The sequence below is a fragment of the Sceloporus occidentalis genome, unplaced genomic scaffold (assembly GCF_023333645.1).
Source record: "Sceloporus occidentalis isolate IW3139 unplaced genomic scaffold, rSceOcc1.0.p SCAF_8, whole genome shotgun sequence".
NCBI classification, from domain to species: domain Eukaryota; kingdom Metazoa; phylum Chordata; class Lepidosauria; order Squamata; family Phrynosomatidae; genus Sceloporus; species Sceloporus occidentalis.
The window spans coordinates 12,496,468-12,520,331 of record NW_028316988.1 but is presented as its reverse complement, the minus strand read 5'-3'; the positions used below and the strand labels follow the sequence as shown (position 1 = coordinate 12,520,331).

The 23,864-nt window shown below is 46.9% G+C and overlaps 1 protein-coding gene across 2 annotated transcripts in view; it reads right to left on the bottom strand.

Annotated features, from left to right (window-relative positions):
- CRB2 (crumbs cell polarity complex component 2) overlaps window positions 1-23,407 on the bottom strand; it is a 32,740-nt gene extending 9,333 nt beyond the window's left edge. Inside the window, exons 1-7 of one of the 2 annotated variants that reach the window (XM_089534720.1) lie at window positions 23,347-23,407; window positions 13,279-13,971; window positions 10,547-10,742; window positions 9,862-10,001; window positions 8,861-9,043; window positions 8,246-8,359; window positions 36-971 (exon numbers count right to left, since the gene is read on the bottom strand). In XM_089534720.1, the coding sequence (XP_089390846.1) occupies window positions 36-971; window positions 8,246-8,359; window positions 8,861-9,043; window positions 9,862-10,001; window positions 10,547-10,742; window positions 13,279-13,971; window positions 23,347-23,395 (2,311 nt within the window). In that variant the 5' untranslated portion in view covers window positions 23,396-23,407. Of the gene's footprint in view, window positions 1-35; window positions 972-8,245; window positions 8,360-8,860; window positions 9,044-9,861; window positions 10,002-10,546; window positions 10,743-13,278; window positions 13,972-23,346 lie in introns of those variants that run through there. The other variant, XM_089534721.1, reaches the window with a different exon arrangement.
- Between the last annotated feature and the right edge of the window lie 457 nt (window positions 23,408-23,864).

The following is a 23,864-nucleotide window of genomic DNA, read 5'->3' as shown; positions in this document are numbered from 1 at the left end:
CACCTTCCCCAAGGAACTCTGTCTTTGTTACTCACCATAGACGCATGTGTGACCTTCATAAGGCCGAGGACAGTGACAGCGAAAATCCGCCCAGAGGTCAATGCACCGGCCACCATGTGAACAAGGATCAGAACGACACCACTCTGTCCTCTCACAGCCCACCTGGAAGCCGGAGGATTGCAGTCCAGCCACCTCCTGTGGCAGGACAATCTTTGAATCAATCCACAAGTCTTCTAGGCAGCCAATGAAATTCCTAATGGGGTTGGCCATTAGTGTCTCTTCAACTCCCCCAATATATATGTGCAAAAGAGATGGCAGGAAAGAAGCAAGGGGTGTTTCTTCAAGGGGATGACTAATCAGACAGACGCCAGCATTGCAGGATTCATGCCACAGCCTGAGCTCCAGAGAGTCTTGCATGAGGACTTCAGCCTTATGCCAGTGGCCATCATCTACCCGTGGGGCTGCCAGGGTAAAAGATGATGTGGCATCCTGTACTGAAAGTGTCACTCGCAGAAGACCGCCAGAGAGCTCCAGGGACAGGTGTTCAGTGTGCTGGCCTCTGTAGAAGAGGATGGCATCAGGCAAGGTGGTCCGGAATCGGAGAGCCACACTGCTTAGGTCACTTTCTGCTGCCTTTTCATGGTTTACAGACAAGTTGATGAAGAGATAGACCTTGGATGTGAAGGAGAAGGAGGTGGGCATGGAGCACGTGGGGCCATAAAATCCTGGACGGCACTGACACAGGTGTCCATGGGCCCCAGAGCGGTAGGTGGGGATGCACAAGGCCTCATTTTGGCAGCTGTGGCTCTGGCACCCAGTGAGCTCCACAGAGCAGTTCTTCCCACCCCAGGCAATTCCATCTGGACCCGGGATGCAATGGCAGATGTAGTCAGCAATACCATCTTCACAGGCACCCCCATTTTCACATGGGTGCCCTTCGCACTCGTCAATGTCAGTGGCACATTCCACACCTAGTGCACAGAGAATTGGGAGGGGCAGGCAAGATAAAGTGGGAATCAGTTACTCAGACTGCACACAGTACGACATTCCCTCCTCCTTACTCAATGCTTTGTGATCTCCATTGCAACAAAGCAGTTGTAGTTTCTGCCGCCCTGGGCTCCCTGGGCCTGGCTGAAGAGAGAAGTGGTTGTCCTTAAGTACTTGTGGATTGATAAAGAGACCAAACTCCTGATTAAGAAGCCTGTTGCCCCTAAAACAGGTTCCCACTAATCTTCCAAGACAGCTGCCCAGATAAACAAAGTCTGGATTATTCATCTTAATAGCATTACATCCAGTCTGCAGGTCTGGCAGGAACCAGAGTGCAAAGAGAATGTGGAATTTGCTCCTTTCTTCTCTGCTGCACTCAGGCATGGATGCATGACTGGAAGGACCAGTACAGTACAAACTGGGCATTTTCTATTACCAACACAACTGCTCAAGCCTTAACAACTTCAGAAGGCAACAACCCAGTTATTCTAGGAAGCTCCCTTATAGCGAGTGAGTCAAAAACCAAATCCATCCGAAACAAAACAAAACCCAGGCCACCTCTGACTCCTCACTCTCCAGAGTTTTAGGTAAGGGTCTTTCCTAGCCTTATTGGTATTCTCTGATGGTCTTCCATCCAAGTGCAAACCAGCCCCATCCTGCTTAGCTTCTGAGTTAGCCAAGATCAGGCGTGTTCAGGGCAGAATCATTGTATTACCATGGTTGTCATATCATCTAATAGTTATCTATATGTACATTCCTGTAACAGGAGCAAACATTTAAAGTATTTCTTGATTTGTGGGTATTCAGAGAGGCCTAAGGTTTTTTGTTGGTGTTAGGAGTAGCAGAGAAGAAGCTTTTTATTTCTCTAAAGCCTATTATTATTATTATTATTATTATTATTATTATTATTATTATTAACCTTTATTTATAAAGCGCTTACACAGCGCTGTACATACAGTCTTTTAGTCAGACGGTTCCCTGCCCTCAGGCTTACAATCTGCTAGTCTCATCTTCAGGGACTTGGTCCTGGGTCAGGAGAGGAGAATGAGACGCACCTCATCCTGCCCTCCGCGAGGCCTTCTCCCTCCACGTTTTTGTCAGGACCAAGCTGTCTGTCTCCCTGCTTCTGGGATGATGCCTCTGGGAAATGCACAGCGTGCCAAGCAGCCAGTGAATCCTCAGGGTGATCCTGGAGTTTCATGTTGAGAGATCATTAAGGACCCAGCTTCCTCCAGGGAGGGGAGCGGTTGGGATTCCTGCTTTGTTTGGTATGGTAGCAAAGGGGAACTGGCCACCGTGTCTGCAGGCTTCATCTGCCAGTACTGCTTGGGCATCCTATTCATGTGTGCATGTGTGTGTGTGCGCATGCGCGCACATGTATGCACCTATCGCAAATAAGTGTGTTAGAAGAGCTGTTCTTTTCCCCCAGAAATCAAAAAAAATACAGCCTTTTGTTATGATTGAACTAAACTTTTCAGCTGCCTTAGATCCCTTATTGGGAAAAAGGGGGTGAGAGATAAGATTAGTACAGCCAGAAATGACCCTACACAGCTAAACCTCTTGCAGTGATGTTAAAAATACCATTTCTACTAGAAAGGGTGTCCTGACTCCACATTGTGAAACTGCTGTGACATTATTTTTGTACCTGGAGACTTTTTAAAAAATCACACAAAAAATATTTTTGTACAGTGTTGTATTTTGTGCAGATTACAGTTTTACAGATTGTTGTTGTGTGCCTTCAAGTTGTTTCTAACTTATGAAGACCAAATGGTTTAGCGCAAAATTTTCACCCCAAAATTCCTGAAATCTTTTTAGATTGTAAGCCCGAGGGCAGGGATCCGTCTAACTAAAAAGATTGCATGTACACCGCTGTGTAAATTTACAGCGCTTCATAAATAAAGGTTAATAATAATAATAATAATAATAATAATAATAATAATAAATCTGAAAAATAATCACGTAGGGTTTTTAAAAGGTAACCTTACTTACCAGGGAGAAAACTTTCAAAATTATTTAGATTTGCATGTAAGGCTGAAATAAGCAAAGCTATACATTCATAGTCTGTTTTAGCTAAATCCAGGAGGAGTCACATGGCACCTTTTAAGGCCAACAGATTTACTACAGCAGGAGCTTTCGGGGCGTCCACCACCCACTCCCTCAGATGCATGGAGGTTTAGGGAGATACACAGAGCGTAAATCTGCTAGGCTTAAAAATGCCACAGAGCCCATGCTTTTCCTAACAGAGCTAAACCCTCTCTGATTCCCACACATATCCAAAGAGGTCAGGTTCTCCTTCTGTGATGCACACAGGGAAAATACACCATATTAAAATGCAACATAAATATAGTCGATGCATGAACCTGGAAAGAAGAGCCGCCATGGCTGTGCTTTCATCAGAACTATTAATTTCAATAGGGTTTGTGTTAGAGAGCTTCTTAGTCAATTATGTTCTGTGTTGTCCAACAATTGAGCATTCTGAACTCCACTCCTATCCTTTCTTTTTAAAGCAACCAAACATTGGGAGCTTCTCCTCTGATGTGTGCCATGAGCATCAGCCAACAGATGCCTGTCATCCACAGCCAGATTCCACATTATACACATTGCAACAAACACACACAGTAAGGCCTAAACTCTACTGTTAATCCCACGTAGAATAGATCCATTGAATCAGTGGGAACCTGATTCAGCATTTCTGAACATTAGAACTAACTCTGTAATTAGGCCAAAGTTTTTTTGGGGGTGGGGGTGGGGGTTGTTTCCAAGTATAAAAATATTATTTGGATTTCTGAATATACAAAAAAACCTAAAACAAGGATGAACAAACTGTTTTTATGACCCCTGCCCCCTTCAAACTGCCCAAACTACCCCTTTCCTGGCAAAAAATAAGTTTAATTACTTCTCCTAGAAGCTCCCCTAGAGCAGAAATTCATCTCTTAAATAAGTCTCAGAGCCCACCTGAACTGTTCAACCTTTTTTAAAAAATCAGATCTTTACCAAACCCAGATGTGGACTCCTGGCCACTTCTGCTGTTGGTTCTTGGCAGTTTATGCAGCCCCCAGAAGGTCCCAGGGGCAGAAGATGTGCAGTTGCCCATTTCTGCCCTAAGAGAAGGAAACCATGTGCAGCAACTGAGTAGCAATTCCATCATTACTGTATGGAATGAACATCATCTGCAGAGGCCCCAGGTCACTTCATTTTTGGGATGCTTCAGTAAGGGGGAGGAGGGCTTGCTGGGCTTGCCTGCATTTAAATATTCATTTGCTGCACAAAGTCTCTGGACAGCAAACCCTCTCCCTTTATCCGGAAATAACAAGGCTTTGCTTTAGGCTTCTGCAGTCAGCTAGAATGAGATAGGCTGGTATGTGCCAAGAAACAACCTATTTGGTGGGAGCCAACTTTTTGGAAGCTCGATGCTGAAGAGGAAGACTCAGTTGAGTATAGCTCCTTTGCTTTAAACAATGACAACACCATATTTATACCATACTTAACAGCCACAGTTGTGTGCCTCGTTTTGTGCCAACAGAAGCCTACCCCACCCCGAATTGTACAGGAAAATGAGGATTCACCGCCATTTTTACCGTTAGAGAGAAGCAACATACCAGCCAGAACGTTATGCTGTAGCAGATTGGAGACACAAAGAGGGAACCACTTTGCTCTTTGAGAGCCACAAGGAAGTTTCTATTGGAAGGCTACAGTTCATGGATCATCAAGGAGAGCTGCTCTCAGCCTCTCAACACACTCACCTTTGCGCAGTAAACAAGATGGCCTCCTTTACATGTTTGGGTTAAAGGCAGGGTTCTGAATGCCAAACCAAAAAAACAGAACACTACCACAGTCTACACTACACATAAACTAGTCTGGATCAACAAGCCCTTCAGAAGAGAAATTGCTGGCCCTCCATCCCTTTCAATCCCACCCCGAAGAAAGAAGGTGTTATTCTAAATCAAGCCTAATTGCAGTTCTTCTTACTGTCTAAGCCAAGAAGTCCACACCTTCCTCTTCTTTCCTCACACCTAAAACCTTTTCTGACAGGGAAGAGGGAAGAAGAAGCCATTTCAGGGCTCCAGACGGAGAAGCAAGTGCCTGCACCTTTCAGTCTGTGGGGAGTGTACAGTTTTCAACAGTTTTCCACTCGCTGGAAAGAGGAAAGTTTTCTGCAGAGCTGGTATGCAAAGCATCACGAGGGAGGCAAAAGGGTACTTGAGCGTAAAGCTTAGAGATCCCTGGGCTCCAGGCACCAGAGGGGGGGCCCCGCCACACCCACAGCAGGATCGGAGCGAAATTTCCCCAAAGCGAGACACAAAAAATGGGAAACATTCCCAAAGCAAGAATGACAAGGTCCTGGGCACCCTGGCACCTCTCTGCTCCATTTACTTCTCCATCTCCACCTACCCACCCACCCCAGACCCATTAAGACCTGCTGCTTCATCTGCCGCTGTCATTACCTGCCAGGAGATAAATCCCACTCACAAAGATGCCAACCAGCGTGGGGTTCATGGCTGCTCCCCTGGAAACATGGATGATGGTCCCAGCAGGAGAAGCGGTGGCCCACGCTCAGCTGGACTGGAAAGGCAGTGTCGGCGGTGTCTGCGTGCTCATGGGTGCCCAGCAGGCAAAAGGGGATTGGAGATGAAGCCAGCCAATATGAAGCGCGTGAGCGAGTGGCGCTGCTGCTGCTACAGCAGCAGCAAGATCTAATCCATCTCAGCTCTAAACCTCCCCAGCTGGCTCCTATCACCGCTGACAAGAATGTTTGTCTACCGCCTCCCCTGCCAGGCGTGTATGTGTGTGTGTTGGGGGAAATGGCAAGGGACAGGAGTGTCCACCAGTGCCCTGCTCCAAAGCAGGCCTTTTCCTCATTTAATGCTATTGCTGGGAGCCCCAAGGCAGGGAGATTGGGGGGGCTCCCTACAGCTGGCTGCCTGGGAACGCAGCAGATTTGGGAGTATGTATGCACCTGCATGAATTCTATGGCCATACTTCATGGGATGTATGTGCCACATGGGTTGGCCCTGGAAAGGGGCCCTAAATGCTAGGAAACATTTGTTTCACAAAAGTCCAGGCCCATTTCAGGATGAGGGAGGCAGCCCAAATGAAAACCCGGCTCTGGGCTGACGCCTCTTATTTTTGTAAGACTTCTGCCACCACCATGCTTTAATTGTATGTCCTAGTACCTTTTCTTGCCTGAAGAAGAGTCTGATGCACACCTTGAGAGCTCCCAGTACGCATATTTCTTGCCCGAAAAGGACTCGGACCCCTAAGACAACTCATCAGCCCTGTCCCAGGTCATCCTAAGCAATCCAGACCACAGCAAGCAAAAAGCAACCAGCTCCAGGTGAGTGAAGACATGTGCTGCAAGGAAGGGCAGACACCACAGTCATCCTATGGGATGCATGTACACTTTGAAGCCTCCACTCAGGGCAGATCAGAGCTGCCACAGAAATGCATAACAGGAATATTATGGGAAACTTCATGAAGTTGCTCTGTGATCCTAATGTGATGTAATAAGCTGTTTACACAGCAGGACTAGACCGGGATTAATTGACAAAGCAAGAGAGATTAATTGATATTATTTCCCTGTCAGCTTCACTCCTCCACAGATTCTCACACTTCTCACAGAGCTTGTGGAGAGGCAAAATGTGGCAATCCCAATGGCTGTTTGCAGCCAGGCCCCTGCAATAAATGCTCTCCCACCACAATCCCATAAAAAATGCAAGACTCCAAAGAAATCAGCCACTGAATTCTGATCTTCTCAAAGACATACGCAATAGGAAATCCATGCCTAAGTACAGTCTTGGATCAAAATTATGACTGAGGAAGAAGTATTGGCAGTGGTTTTCTTGTTATTGAACTCCTTGTGCAGAAAAAGAAAAGTGGGAGTCCATGCTACAATAAAGGGGATTAGACAAGTCTTTGTTTTGACCCTTTTCTATTTCACACTCCACTTAGTTATATGGGCCCAAATCCTACTGTTAATTCCAACTGGAACAGACGTATTGAATCAACAGGATCCAGATAAGCCAAGTTATCCTTGATTCAGTGGTTCGACACTAGTTGGGACTAACATTTGTGGCCCACGCAGCTCTCTCCTCCACAGAGGGAATGGCAGACAGTCATTGACAAGCTCTAGTGCCCAGAGAAAGAGACTAACAAATAAACCCACTGCTAGGCTTGTTTCTACTTCACAAAATCTCTGGCTTCTCAATCTGTCACAAAGTATAAATAATCAAGACAAAGGCCAAGATCGCACAGCGCTTCAGTAGAGTGTATGCACACATTGGCAGAGTCATGTTGATCAATCTCTATGCTGAATACCAATCTAGCACAAAGTATGTTGATCAGTTGACAATGCAGTCAGCTAACAATCCATTGTGCAATTGTAGTACACAATGACAATGCACAGTGTCAACGTAAATCTGCACGATACTCTTGTGTATTTTAATGAGTTACAGCCTCCACCTGCAACTCTACTTACACTGTAATTAGGAAGTATGAAAGAAAACTTAGACTTTCACATTTCTCTCCTGTCCACAAGATGGCAGACTGGGAACACCGTTCCATGGCGGAAGCGCTGCATCTCATGCGGCACAATATCCCAAATATTGCTAGGTGATCAAAACGTTACAACAACAACAACAAGAGATACTGTCACTTGTGATGACCCATTAGTACAGGACAGAGAATGTCAGATGCTTCTTTGCAAGGAAAGCAAAAAAAAGAAAGTCTTATGTATCCTGAGTCAGAAAGAGAAAGAGGGAATGCAGAACTGGAGGATGAGAAGGAACTGAAAGGAGGAATGTAGTCCTCGGCAGCCTTCTGGGATTTTTTAAGCCAAAGCACAGAAAATTAGTTTACCTGCTGATAAAATGGCACACGGTGCCATTTTAGCTGTATTATAGCTTACATCTGTACACTGGAAACAACTCTGTATTTGCTCCACAGAGCCTGGTACAGAGACAGTTGCTCACTCATGTCCTGAATACAGCAATCCCAGAAACATCTGAGTATGGCTTTACACCAGCAAGCATAATGTTCACCTACTTTATGCAAGACTGAATTGCGCAAAGAATTCTGCAAAGAAAAATCTCCAGAGCAAAGTCAGAATACCTTCAGCTTTAAGACTTCATACGACTTTTAATTTTCAGAGGCAGCCAGTAACATAAAAGGTCCAAATGAAAAGCTCCCCTCCGTAGTTCATCTAAAAACTTATTCTGCATTTTACCCATCATAAAAATAGGTAACCCATTCTCGCTCTTACCTGAGTATCCAGGTAGGCAATGACACTCGTAGCTATTGACCAGATCTACACAGCTCCCTCTGTTCTGGCAGGGTTGGGATGTGCATTCATCTATGTTGATGGAGCATGTCTCTCCTTCAGAGCATCAGAAACAAAGCATGTTTGACCATGAGCTCTTTTCTGGTTGATTTGAAAACTTACGCAAAAATTAAAATAATCACCGAATTCTTTGCAGTCCTAAATCATCTGTCTTTTTAAACCTGTTTTTCTAAGCTTGGTTAAGAGTTTTAAGGATTTTTATTTCATTTCATTATTTGGACATTTTATGCTGTTGTATGGGTGAATATTTTTTTTCTTACTGACTTTTAAAAAATTAGAGCTAATGATAATTATGCACATCCACTCCTTGCTGTGGATGTGACAGTTCTTTAAGTGGCAATGTGGCCATCTGTAGCATCTTCAAAGACCTCTAGTTAAATCTTTCTCCATGTTTCTCCCTTTCCCCCAAAGATCTCTAGTAAAATCTTTCTCCATATTTTCCCCCTTTCCCCAAAGGCCTCTAGTAAAATCTTTCTCTGTGTTTTTTCCCTTTTCTTGTTCAGAGAGAAAACTCTGCTCTGCTTGGCACCATCTTACCATCAAAGCCGGGCTGGCACCTGCAGATGAATCCAGCCGCCTCCTGGTAGCTGAACTCAGCAGGAAAGTCCTTACGTTCCCCATAGTAACTCTGGTTAGACCGTTCGAAGCACTGGCCACCGTTCAGGCAGGGCTGCCCAGCACACTCATCCACATCTTCTTCGCAGAAATCTCCCACGTATCCTGGCAGTGGAGAGCAAAGGGAGCCTCCTGGGTGAAATGGCACATGCCTCATACAGTACAAAGCAATGGGTTAGACAGGAGTAGCTGCACTGGAAAAATGGCTTCACCCTGGAAAAGAGAGAGTCTACCAGGCTGAACTCTTTGAGGTTTTGTTTTCTGCTGCAATTTGCAGACTGGAAACAAGGACAAGCCACAGGGGCAAAGGGGCGAGTTATTTCCTTGCCTCTGCCAGCATTTTCATAAAGGGCCAAAGCAGAATGCTCTGAAGTGGAGTGGTGTTGAAAGGAAAGGAAGAAGCACAAGGGCAGCGCATGCATGCATGCATGCATGCATGTGTGGTTTATGAACAAGGGCTGCTAATGAGCAGATGCCCCTCGGGCATCAGTTGGAATATACATCCCCCATCAGATTTCCTGGAGAATCATTTTGAAAAAACAATAAAGCCAAGTCTCTTCTATTCCCTCTGCCTCAATTTCCCTCTTCCCAAGTTCAACAAAAGTGGGGCTGTCAGATGTGGGAAGAGATAGCCAGTGACAGAAAGCCTTTGCTAGAGACAAGAGTCTTTACTGGCCTCTCCTTACATGGAAATTGTGTCCTTGACAAGGAAGATGAGATTTGTGGTTTATACCCCTTCCCCATAAAATCAAATCCCCACACAAGGAGAAAATGAGAGCCAGGAACCAAGACTTGTCCTCTACTGTTTGATAAAATCTTGGAAGCAGTGCAAAACCAAAATCCCATGCTTTCCTTGCAATGTTGGGCTGGGATGAAAATGAGAACTGAGAATGTTAAGTGAAGGAGCAAAGGCCTTAACCCACCTGGCCAGCAAGCGCAGCTGTAGCGTCCCACTCCTTCTAGGCAAGAAGCTCCATTCTGGCAAGGCTGAGAGGCACACTCCAAGATGTCCAGCTCACAGCTCTGCCCTTCAAAGCCAGTGCTGAGGCAGTCACATTGGTAGCTGAGGAGAAAAAGAAGCATTGGGCGTTAGTTTCTTGTGAGGCAACCTACTACCGTTGTCCACTGTTTCTCCACTATCCCTCTTTATGGTATATTTGCAGTTGTGTGTGCATGCTTGCGCCTTCAAATTGCCTGTCATCTGCTGGCATTGCAAAGCAATTTCACATTTCAGTGTCTTAAGAATTCTTGGATAAACGTATCTGGTCCAGGTGACCTGCTAGTACTGAGCTATCCAATGTATTGTTTAAATCTTTGTCACAGCTGTATCATCTCTGCAGCATTCCTAAGTGAGAGAAGTTAATGCAAGTACAACAAGCACATACTGTGCTCAGCAGCAACAGAAAATGGACTGACTTTTGTGGAAACTGAAAATTGGAATGGGAAAGGAGAGGAAAGGAATGGAACAAAATAGATGAATTTTTAAACAGGAATCCCCACCTGCTGTTATAACATTTGGTTGCAGGTCTCATTTTTCAATCTGTGGAGGCACTATAAATGCTGACATTACTCATAAGGGTCCTCTGTTCTTAGCAGTTCTCATCTCACCTGTTGACAAGGTCATGGCATGTGCCTCCATTGAGACAGGGTTGGCTCTGGCACTCATCAATATCTACTTCGCACTGCTCCCCCTCAAAGCCTGGCATACAGGAACAGGTGAAGTACCCAATGTGGTCACTGCAGGTGCCATTGTGCCAGCAAGGGCCCGATTCACATTCGTCAATCTCCACATCACAATTCATACCTTTGTTATGGGAGAAAAACAGACTGGTTAATATTGATACTTGTATACCACTTTTGGATGCCAAAGTGCTCTGTGATCATTACTTTGTTCTCATAATATTCCTGAAAGGTTTCTTAGCACTGTTCTCATCCTATAGATGAAGGACACATCTGTCTTCCAGATCTGAATACGATGGCTTTAGGACAGACAATGGATGCCAACACAGGCTTCCTTGGTGCTCTCCGGCCTCAAGGGCTGCTGTGGTTTTAGCACCAGCCCAGTGCAGACAGTCCAGGAGTGGCACCTGCCACTCCATCTAATCCCATTTTCTGGCAGAGTTCCCCTTTGCAGCAGTCATGGCTACACTAATCCAAAAGGAATGTAGGCCCCCTAATCTGGTGGATCAAGAGCTGTCAAGCATTCAGCACACTTTCTTGCATCCCATCCCACCACAGCCTATGCTCGGTCTATGCTGGCCAAGGACCCATGACCACAGCCCAGGTTTCCTGGGAATATGTGGGGCAGCATTGAAAGTGTGCTGGCTCTGGAATGAATGAGGGGATCCTCAGTGTCTGGTTACTGTCACATTTCAGCCCTATGTTTCAAAAGTGGCAGCTGAGCCGCATAAAGGAAAATTTCAAACTCCCATGCAGGCTTCTGCTCCCTCTCTCCCTCATACAGTTGGTGGGATCCTGGAATGCCATTTAGTCCAACTTTGTGCAGGAAATTCCTAGCTAGAGCACTCCAAACAGGTAACCCCTGCTTGAAGCTTTACAACAAGGGAGAGCGTTATTCCACTTAATGGCTTCCACTACTGAACTACTCTTTCCATCAAAAACGTTTTCCTAAAGGTCAGCCTGAATCTGTTCCCCTGTAACATAAGTCCCATGGAGGCTTAAGGCTGTTGCCCTTTAGGTCAGCAGCTCTGAGTAAGAAAAGCACATTGAGAAGCATTCTTTGACCATACCTATCTTTTGGTGCAAGGCATTTTTCCCTCTTTGGACCACCTCTTGGTGAGCAGGCCTGACTTGCTCACCAAGTATTAGTTCTGTTTTAGCACTTCCCACATTTGTATCTGTTAATAACATGCACCATCGTACTTCTTCAAAAGTTGCTTATCCTACACCTTGGGAGCACTGGAGGATTAAAAAGTGAAGCCTGGAATCTAATAGACACAGGCTCTGAGTCACGATCCCTCCTCTCTCTGTTTCCCCAAATCCCCCTCCTGGGTCCGTTGTTCTCCTTCAACAGAGCAGAAATTCCTTTGCCAAGCAGGCCTGGCCTCCCCCACAACCCTTCATGGTGACTAAGAGCCCATGAAGGGGCAGCCGATGTTGCAAGCCCCCTCACCCCCACCCCACTGGTAATCTTCAGCCATCACCCTGACATTCCTTTGCAGCAATGTAACTCCTGTAAGGCCCTCTCGCCAGGATGAGCAAGGCCAGAGAGAGCATCTGCAGTGCTGGCTGGTACCAGGCGCGTGAGGGTCCCATACCGGCTGAATTCCAGCCTGTTGCCAAGGCTTGGGGAAGAATGGAGAGAAGACCCTTGAGGCTACAGAGAGCTAGCAGGGATGGGAGAAGTCAGTGCCAGTCCAGACAGGTCAGAAAGATTCCCTCAGTCACAAACGGAGAAATCACTGGCCTCTGCCAGTGTTGGGGAAGCAGTTTAGAGCCAGTGACCGGGCTGGACCAAGATTACTATACTGCAAATCTTGGCTACCTGTCCTTCTGATCATGGCTGCTTCATTATGATCAACCACACCATTCTCTTGTTCCAAGAGCAAAAACACCAGTCTTGAAGCCTGACAGAAAATAATGCCCTTGGCATTAAGTTTGCCAGCAGACAGATCTAGCCAACGTAGGTCAGCTAAAGACCTGAGCAGACTGAATCAGAAAGGACTTCTCTCCCATGTCTGTCTTTTCCTCACATTCCAATGTCTAATAAGGAATGTTTGCTGACAAAAAGGTATCTGTCGCCCATCTTGAAGAAACCACCCTCAGCCTCAGCACATACTCTTTCTGCCTTACCATGTGTCCCTGAAGCAAAGTCAGTAGCTAGGGAACGGCTGCGCTTTTGGGAGAAGCTCCTCCCTCCCCAACTGTCATCCTTCGGCCTCTGAGGGAGAGAGAAGGCTGGCCCAGTACCATCAGGGGCTAGCCTGAAGAAAGAGGCTCCTCCCTCCCCAACTGTCATCCTTCGGCCTCTGAGGGAGAGAGAAGGCTGGCCCAGTACCATCAGGGGCTAGCCTGAAGAAGAAGAGCCCTCCCTCCGGTCCATCTGCCTTGGTCCAGGCCTCAGAGGGAGAAAAGAATGCTGGACCTGATTCCCTCCCTCCCTCACCATTCCCTTCTCCTTTTGTGTCGTGTCTTTTAGATTGTAAGCCTGTGGGCAGGGAACTGTCTGTTATCCCCTCTATTGTAAACCGCTCGGATTCCCAGTGATTGGGCGGTATATAAATAAAACCTATTATTATTATTATTATTATTATTATTATTATTAGTGATCTATGAGGAGCCTTTAGCCTCTTCTGGGAAGTGGGAAGGGTAAATGGTACCTGTGTAGCCGGGCAGGCACTGGCAAAGGTAGTGGTCCATCAGGTTGAGGCAGGTGCCGTTGTGTTGGCAAGGCCGGGAGGCACATTCATTGATGTCTATCTCACAGTGGTAGCCTTGGAAGCCAGGCACACAGAAGCAGTTGTACTCATTGACCCTGTCGAGGCAGATGGCTCCATTCTGGCATGGGGCCGAGGAACATTCGTCCACATCCTCTTCACAGTGGGGCCCGCTGAAGCCAGGCTGGCATTCGCAGGCGTAGCCCCCAGCAATCTCAGTACAGGTCCCATTGTTGTAGCAGGGCTGGTTGGAGCAAACCGATGGCCCAGTTTGGCAGCTCTCTGCACTCTGGCATTGGCAGCCATAGCCATTGGGCAACTGCACACATGCCAGATGAGGCTCTGGACAAGGGCTGAGCTCGCATTCATCGCCTCGGATGCTGCAGTTGAGATCCAGTGAGTCTGGCTCACAGTGGCAAGTGTAGTTCAAGTACCCAGGTGTCCTTGTGCAGTTCCACTCGGCTGGACAGGAATGTACAGTGCATGCATCATAGAGGAATTCACAATCATTTCCCACATAGGCTAAGGGACTCTGAGGACAGACACACCTGTAGCCACTTTCCAGGTCATGGCAGGTCCCACCATTCGTACATGGAGATGAGGAACAAAAACTGACCGGTTCGGAAGAGGCGGTTCCTGCAGAGAAAAGAACAGTCTGCTTAAGGCTGGCATAAGTACAAGTTCATGGGTCAGCCTGACGACAGGTGTCCCTACGTGCCACTGTGAAAGCAGGATAAGCCACACTGCTTTGTGTTGGCATGAAGCCTTTGTCTGGAATTTGGCCCCAGGCCACCACAGGATTCTTGCTAATGGCAACTGTGACATTTGCAGACACACACAACCGACCCGTATTGAGAACACTTGACTCGGGCCTCCGTTTGGGTGAAGAGACTGGTGAATGTGAGGGGTTTCTGCTCAAACTAGGGTCGGTGTGTTGGGCATCACTGAGCTGGTGCTTAAGAAGGTGGATGCAAACTACCAGAATATGTATGGATTCCTTCACAAGGAGGGATACTACCACAGCCACAACATTGCTGTAGATGTTTGCGCAAGTCACATGACTGAGTCACAAGGAGGGATTGCTGCAGCTTCTGTTTGTAAAAAGATGAGTCTGTGGGTTCTCCTATTCACCTCTTTGCCTGCACTGCCCCTGGCCTTTCCATCTGCAGTCATGCGCTGTACATCTCAGGGGCTTGACACCCTGTTGGCTGTACATCACTGTTGGGGGTCTTTGGCGGGGGGCACAACCAGCTTCTCTTCTTCCCAAGCATTTGGCCCTTCCGTGACCTCCCCGCCTTGTGTTTTTTTCCTGCTGCCTCCCTTCATAAGCTACCTTTCTGGGACGGGGAGGATTTGCAGGATGCACTCCAGGCTCCTCTGGTCTCGGCCCTCCCTGCTCCTCCCCTGTGCTCTCCATGTGACGCTGGGGAATGTGCTGCACTTTGCACTGTCCAGTGCACCTTTTATCCTCCCCTCAGCCCCCTTTATTCTCAAATTCCCACTCAGGCAGAGAACAGGGCTGACAGGAGGGGCCTGGAATCCAGGGCTGCAATTAGCGCACGGAGCCCTGGCTGATGCTAATGCTGCTCTCTAGCAGGGCTCCCTTCCCTGGCAAGCAGCTCTGAGCAAGAAGCCACTACTGTCAGCAAGCAAGCATGAAGCACAAGGCTGCCCCAGCGCACAACAGTCCCATGACATCAAAAGCAGCTGGAGCAAGTGTGGATGGGAAAGGCTCCCAGCTGTGGAATGGCAGAAGCAAGAAGAACTGATGCTCAAAAGACTGGGACCAGGAGGTTATCGGAAAGCTGACAAAACCCCTGGACGGCCCAGTAAGACAGCAGAGATCTGAGACTATCAAGCTACAGCTGCATCAAGAGCCAAAGCACCAACATTTAATTTTATCTTTAAAACCAGTGCTGAACCACAAGCTCTAATGCCATCCCACTGTGACCTGGTGGGGAATGCTCACGTCTCTAGTAAATGTATGCTTTTCATTATTCTCCCACGTTTTCTAGGGCTTCCTGTATAAGATTAATGCTCTAGCTGAATTAAACTCTGTATTCTGTACACGCTCAGAGATACTTTACTGACCTTTCTTGTGTTCTATCCTTGAGTCCCAGCAATTTAAAATAGGTTTTCTAACTGACCATGCTTAGCCTAAACTTCAAAAGAGGTCTGCACCAAACGCTGCGTAGGCTCAAGGTACGCTTGTGTTCAAATGCAAAGATTCACATTTGGAAGCACCTGTTTTTCTGAGTTCTACCAAACAGCTACCTAAAGGTTGTAGGACAACGACTTGCCAAATTATGCTGAGATCCCTTAACTCTGTACTGGAGGCAGAGGAGGCCTGGTCCCAAAACAGGCTCAACATCCCTCCATTGTGAACTATTATGGATGGAAGTTGAGCAGCATGTGCTCAGGATACCCAAAATGATCCTGGCGGATGAACTCACATCAGGACCCAACAGCTGCACTGTGGCGCTGGGTGAGTGAGGTCAAGCTGTACATGTGTTTGCACCTGAGAGCCTTGTCCTCCTTGGAATCAGTGCTTTCGCTCTCTTTGCTGATCAGGGTCCGTGAGCACCGGCCGTTCTTTTATTAATGAGCCCAATCAATATGCACAAGGCATAATGAGCATAGCACCTCAATTAGCCTTTGCTCCCAAACAGTTCAGACACAGAAAATTGCAGCGCTCAGATGAATTCTGGGATGCAAAATCACTTTCTCCTGCATCAACCTACACAGAGTTAGCATCGCCCACAAAAGCCTTGTCTTAGCTTCTAGCATTGCCAGAAACTAAGCAGATGACAAAAAGGAGTGGGACGGCTTTTTCCATTGGTGGTGTCCCACAAAAACTGGCTCTCTAGGGCAGTTTGTGGATTTTAATCCACCAAGGTCATGCTAAAATACACAAACTAGTTAACCTTGAAGGTGCTAATACAATCCTCTCCCTCTCCCAACTTCACTACTTCTTCTAGGAAGGAGGCTACACACAGTTGAGGATGGAGAATAGATTAGGATGAACTTCAAAGGCTGCCACAGATAACAAGCATTAGCTGAACACTTCTTTCTTCCGGACTACGTTCCCCCCTCCCTTTTCCCACCTACAGGGCAAGTCTGGAGTTTGCATTTACAGATTTCTTGGTAAGTAAAATTACGTTGACATGCGACACCTGGTAAAGTCTAAACATGTGTTAATCTTCCCCACCACCGCCATGTTTACACAAACTTTCAGCCTGATGCTGCAAAGGACCCACTCGGTGTCCTAACTTTCATTCAGATCATACTGTATTTTAAGTATTGTTGTTTTTACTGTCTGCCTGAATTTCTGGAGTTCAAAAGCAACCCTGCAAATCCATTCCAATAATCGCTCAGGCCACTCACTACATGTAAGAGTCAGTGCTAGGAAGTATCCAGACCAACCTTCATTTGAGCAACCAAAAAGATGTCTTTGTTTCTGGCATGGAAAAGTGACTCTGGGCAAATGCAAATCCCTTGCTTGGCACACAAGCAAATGCCACAAAGTCTGCAGAGTGGCTGTTGTACCAGGCCTTAAGCCTAAATCTCCTGGAAAAACATGCTCTAGAAGCCCATGGATCAAGATGACTGAAACATGGTGCCAGAATGGCACCAGACCATTCTCTCTGCACATGAGCAGAAGAACATAGAGAGCTTCATTTCATCTCTAGAGCATGAGCCCTGTCTTTGAGGGAAAGTGGGTGCTTTCCCTGTCTGGAGACCAAGGGGTAGCAGCAACTCCGTTAAAGAACACCTTTGCCTTACTTGCTTACTTGAACTTTTTAGCCACTGTGCAAAATTGGTCCTATTTTCCTGGACATTTAATGGCACGCTTTGGGGTTTTACTGCTGCCTTTATTGCTCCTGTTTGCTGCCAAGGCAGAGAGACATTGGGGTTCCTAATGGGGGGGGGGGGGTCACAGAATATTCCACAACTCACACAAATCCTGGTGCGCAGCAGTCAAAAGACAGATAAAACGTATTGGGTATCTTCCCTTTCCAGTTGCAGCCATGAGACCTTGGACAGTTACACTATTTTGTTGATATAGAGTTGCTGTTTCTCTTTGGATGGCAGGGAAGGGGGAAAAGATAGTCTTATTTTCAAATTCAGATTAATTCACCTCTGTCTGTCTGTCTGTCTGTCTGTCTGTCTGTCTGTCTGTCTGTCCATCTATCTAAATTTAGAGAGATTTCTCACTTTCACACTAACAGCTGGATTCAGTGTCTTTTTCTCTCTGAGCTTCTTTCAAATCCAGTACAAACAATGGAACAAACACTAAAACCTCTCCTTAATGCACTTAGAATGTGTCTGTTTCTGAGGGCATATGGACATTTTCTCAAACACATTCCCCTCTGAGGCCTTAAAGCCCCCTTGTTGTGCCACAACTATGTTGTTCACAGGTTCTGACCTCCCCTGCACTTTGGCACCTTAAATGTCATGCTAAGGTTAGCCATGCCTTCTCCTTCTTCCTACTCTTCCAGACAGCTCCAACTGATAAGCAACCTCCAAGGCTGACCTGGTCCCCCACTTAAAATGCCAGTGAAAAGACAAGAGAGACGGAGTTATCAGCCTGCTTCCTGCCAGGTACTTGATTTGTTTGTTTGTTTATTGTCTTCTGTTACAACTAGAGCAAATGCTCTGTATGGGACTGGATGAGGCCTGGGAATAGGAGATGCCCTTTTAAGAAAGGGCGGTGGTGGTGGTGGTGGATACACCTCACCTTTCATGGCACAATGTTTTGTGGTGTATTTTGCTGCTCTGTGGGGAAAGAGAGGCAGGAAAAAGGCTTTTATACTACCCAAACCAAAATGCGAAGTCAAAATGTTTAGTTTCTAAAAACCAGGGGAGCTGTTGTGGTGTGATTTATATCTTGTTGTGGTCTGCTACTGAACTAGAATTCTTTCACCTGCACCCAGATGTTCTGGGACTTGTTAATACTGACTGGTGAACGAAAGCAACCTGCATATTCCCAAAGTCTCATCACTTGAGCTTGGATGAGTCCTACCTCAAAGTTTGGAATCAGAGGCCATTTGTGTGGGTTCAAAATGCAGCGGTTTTGGCAGCATGGCATAACCACTGCAATATAGTTTTGCTATTTTATGTGGTTTCACGGCCAATTTCCAAAGGACAAATTCCCAGTAGGCAGCCTGGCTTGGGTCCCTTGCAGACGTGCCAAGTGCTTGCCCTTTAGAGTCGGGGAGCGCTCTGGCCTCCTGTGTGGCAATTGAGGGGGCAACTCTGAAGAAGTGATGGAAAGAGTTATGTTTCCATGGCAATGGAAAGGCATGTGCTTATATTAGTAAATCCTGGGTGACCTCTGCTGCCCTCCTCCTCTCCTGGTCAGCAGAAGGGATTAGCAGAAGGGCGTTCTCTCTAGATGGCTCCCAGGAAGGAAGGAGTCAGGAAGCTGAACAGCTCAGAGAGGACTTGGGAGGGGAACCCTCCTCTACTCCCCAAAGTTCTCCTGCATTTATGGGGCAGGGCTGCGTTAGGTTCACATTAGGGTCACCATAAGTCGGAAATGACACATCAACAACAACATGGTCATGCAAAACTGTTGTCATTTTCACCAAGGGGTTTTGCGTTCTTTGGTCCGTGCAAAACTGTATGGCTTAGATCTTGGAAATGCCACTGGGGGATTTTGAGCATTATAGTCCAAAGCTTTGATTTCTCTAGGACTCTGTCTAAACCAAGGCTAACCCCCCACACAACCTCATTCCATGCCAAGACTCATTCCCGGAACAAAAGCCGCAAGGAAGGGCATCCAGCGTGCCTTCCTCCTGAATGAGTGAATGCCACTCCTACACTTGTGAGATTTAGAGGACGGTTTTTCCAGATAAGAGTTCCAAGAATACACAAGTCCCCATCTTTCTCAGGTTAGAAATGGAGTATTACCAACAGAGAAGCAGTGTAAGTTTCATTGTAAGGGGGAGCATTTTGCAAGTAGTAGATGTGGGCACCCACAGGCTGTGAGGCATCCTTTAGGCATTCCTACTGAGTGATAAAAACAAGTACCAAATGCAGAGTTGATGTGGTTGGGCTCACTGCCTTTGCTCCTTTTCAGATAAAATATGCAAGCTTCACAGCTTATGTGACTTGATCATGAGCTAAAAGCAGTATCATAATAATAACAACAAAAAGAGTGGGGGAATAGCCCTCATCTGTTAGTGCATGGCATGCAGTGCTCTCTTGTTGAACTCTCTATTTGCCTGTGGGGATGGAATAATCCTAATGGGGTGCGCTGATGCCAGGGGACTAGCAAGGCACACCTGACACCTGGCAATCCTATCCCGCTTCCCTTTCTGACAGTACTCTTAAGCATAGAGTTAGCTACCTTTGTGAGTTCCTGTTTTTACCTTCCATAAGGCCAACATTTAAACAGTGAATATTCATTGCATCCTGAAGTGCCCTGTGAAGCGTGAAGCACAATTCCCATGAAAAGAGAGCTGGCCAGGTGTGCATTTGATCACCCATTGATTGCTTTGGAGATGAAACTGTGCCTGTTATCAGGTTTCGAGAAGGGGGTGAAGCAAGCTCCATAAATCTGTGCTGGTTTTATGGCTGTCTTTCTTGCACTACTACCCAAGAAGCCCTCTTTGATCTCCCAGTGTCCATTGTGGGCCCTGCTGCCACCAGAACAATCCCCCCATACACACACAACCACACACAGACAACTCTACAATGACCTTCATGCTTTCCGCCACCACCTCCCTCTGATCTCCCAGCCACTGCCACACATCACACAGGGAAATGGGATCAGGGGAAGGAGGTCTTGTGTGCTGTGGTTAGCCATGTGGGCTCCCGGGCCTTAATTCTAAATCCAATCTAAATATGCTTGCAGCGAACGCAGGCAAATCGGCCACTTAGAAGGGGAAAGAACAGCGCGGCTGGGGCATGTCTGAGCTCCACGCAAGGTGTCCGTGTGGCAGCAGATCAGGTGTGCAAACGCAAGGTTTTGTCTTTCACACACACATGCACGCACGCGCACACACACACTTGTTCAACACAAAGGTACAGAGAGGAGGGGTTTGGTTTATACAATACTGGTGAATAACAGCAATGAATACCATGCTTCGGTGGCTGGCATTGTCTATTCTGTAATAGACCATCACTGGATGGTGAACCTTTTAGAGGCCAAGTGTCCAAACTGCAACCCAAAACCCACTTATTTATTGAAAATGCTGTGTCCCTCTGGCTTTCTAGTAACAAACTCTGTGCTGGGGCAACGGCACATGTGCCCACAGAGAGGGCTCTGAGTACCACCTCTGGCACACGTATTTTTCACTGCTGTAATGCATTTAAAATGCTGCCATGTTAGTGTTACTGGCATGAATTGTCTCTGAGTTATTCTATTACCTTTTGAAAAGCAATGGAACTAAACTGTTTCCACTCTCTGGTACGGATACCTCTTCTTGTTTGTATGGTGCTGGTACCATTTAGGTGCGAAAACTCCATGCAAATTGAAATGATGGTAGCGAGGAAGAGAAGATAAAGCCACACAGGGACTTTCCATTGGCCCGGTTTGTGGCAGAATAAGAAGCACAACTATCAAGCTGTGAGACTAGACAATGCCAGACTAAGTGTGTCTTGGCATGTCTTCCTGCCATGTGAACAGGGCCACCTCAGATGACCCGGCCATTTTCCTGTTCTGCTAGTTGAAACTGTGAGGGTACTTACTGAAGCTGTGTTCTGCTGGTACCATTTGCACCTGTTTGGCACCTGCTTTCCAACTCCACCTTTGAGCAGCAGCAGCAGCAGCAGCAGCAGGCAGGTTGCTTTGGTGCTACTCTAAATAGGGTCCCTCTCCTTCTGCTCCTCATGCCATATTCCTCAAGGACTACACTGTCACTGTGCAAAGTCTCCATCCTCCAGCTTATCGGACATCAGACAAGCTGAATTAGTACAGCAGAACACCTTCTCCCTCTAACAGACACAGACACACAAAAACCCATCCATAGCTATCTAAGAGCTTTAAAAATAAATAAACTACAGGTTGTAAAAATCTACAATGAAGCACAATCCAACTCATAAAAAGAACAAAAAATTGCTAGAGATGCTAAAAGAAGTAAAAGAGCTCTTAACTCACAATACTAATAGTACAGACTGACTTGTCATCAGTGTGTGACAAATAATCCATTCCTTGCCAGAGGGACAGCCTCAATACTCTTTGGCAAGAACACTATTTTTCTATAAGGCACCACAAGACTGTTTTTTCTTTTCAGTCCATTCATTTGGCATTAATTTATTTCATACCATTTATAAACCACTTTTTGAAACAGGTATATTCAAAATGCATCTGAGGAAGTAGGCTCAAGTTTACAAAAAACTCATACTACCAAGGTCTTTCAATTAGTTTCAAAGGTGCACCAGGATCCCATTGCATACTGTTTAGAACATGTCACCAGGGCTAAGGACTGCAGTGGCCTTACTGGGAAGGTCCTGCGTCTGGTGCCTGCAGATCCGAGGAATGAAGGAGGTGGGTCAGAGACCATGCCCTCCGATGGCAGCGGATGGGCTGAAACGCACCCAGCTCATTGCGCCTCATATTTCCCCCCAAGGTGGAGATCCTAGATCGGCAATCTGAAGCGTCGCCAAGGGAGAGATAAAGTGTGTAAAGCTAGCTTAAGGTTCATCGGTGATTCTGGAGACAATGATTAGCCACTGACCCACTGCAGCCTTCAGCCTTTTGTGTGCCTCGGTTCTTCTGTCCTACATAATGGGGATGGGGACAAATGCCCCCTTGTTGTTAGACAGCTATTGAAGTTGGGATTCTCCTCTTTGGAAGACAAACAGTTTCAAGCAGCCAGGGTCATAATGGCTCAGCGAACCATACTTGTTGAGTTACCAGGTGCTCCAAAAGTTTGGGCTACCTATCCTTGCATGATAGAGCTGTAACGTTAAGAGGAAAAGAAAGAAGAGCAATACTTTCCTAGCTCTTTATTCCCCCTCCCCATCACCACCCCCTGGTCCATCATCCAATGGCATGCCATGGGCCTGCTTTCTGCCACCAGACAAAAGCCCCCATCATGGCTCTGCATGCCCTTCAGTAGCCATGGAGACCTGACACAAAAGCAGCCCCGCTGCGTCCCAGAAACCAGAGGAATTCCAGCATCCAGACAAAGAAGTGGGCACAAGGGAAAGAGGGAAGTTTTCAGGCACAGCTAATGCCTCCCCAGCAGCTCCTGTGTCTATAGCCAGAGAAAATGAGAGCAAGGCAAGGGCTAGGAGGAGAAAGGGAGGAGGCAAGGGCCAGCGGCAGAGAGAAGAAGAGCCTGAGAGGGAGCATTGAGGCCCCACTTGAAAAAGTGATTTCCCCCCAGAGAAGAACTGCTCCTTCTGGCTCTGGGCATTAGGCAGGCAAAGAAGGCCAGCTCCCTTCTCACCTTCTCAGCTTGACCTCTTTCTTGAAAAAGACATGCTTGTCTTGCGGTCCTCAAAGAGTTCGGCCCCTGCAGATTGCATTCAAAAGGACTAAGAATAACCCCAAAGAGTGAAGCATGCACCCACAATTCCTTATTCCTCCCCACACCAATATCATGCAAAGGGACCCCGATTATTAGAAACCTGCTTCCAAGAGAGTCTGATAGATTTTGTGCAGAAAACCACCTGCTGATGATACCCCCTTAATATCACCATCATGATCATCATCCCCTCAACCCCATTCCTCATGGGAGGACACAAAGCTTGTTTGTAAAAATCAGTTCCCATGCTATTCTTCCAGCAACTTCAGCAAAGGAGGCATCAACCTCATCATCATCATTGCCACTATACTACAGAACTACACCAGTTTGAAACTGACTCGCATTTGCAGCACACACAGACTCACACACGTGCCTGAAAAGTTCTGGGACAATTTGCTTTGCTGAAGTTTCAAGCCAAGTAGAGTCCAAGGTGGCAACGGCCACTCTGAAATACTGTGTGTGTCTTGCCACACAGCAACCAAAATCAGATCCAGTTAAGAAGGGAATAACAGCATCTTCTGGAACTACTTACCCCAAAGCCAGAGAGAGAGAGGCAGCAGGATAACTGCCCTGAAGTCCATGGCAAGCAATTGATGGAGAGTCCCGTGTCCAAAACAGCTCCAAGGCTGGATCATGGCCAGGGTCCCTGGCTCTGCTCTCATGCCAGGCTCAGGAGACCACCAGCCCCACTTTGGAGGATGCGATTGCTGCTGCTGCTGCTGAAACACTGCCTGACTCCATGCTTTGCACTAACAGGCTGGACAGACTTGCTGTCCACTCACCGCAATGCTGAAGCAAAGGGAAAACATGGCCTGGATCTCTGGACTGGAGGGACCGCGGCCATGTGCCAGCCTCCAGAGCATCGAACAATTCAGCTCACTTTCTCACTCAGACCCACAAAACTGGGGAGAGGCTTTGTGCTTTTATTGGCCCTTTGAAGAACAATAAAACAAAGGGACAAGTGGACCCATTTTCATTATTTTTCTATGCTAGGAAAAGAAGTCCCAGATCATTTTTGCCTGGTAGGCAGCCCAGTGTTTCCATAGAAAA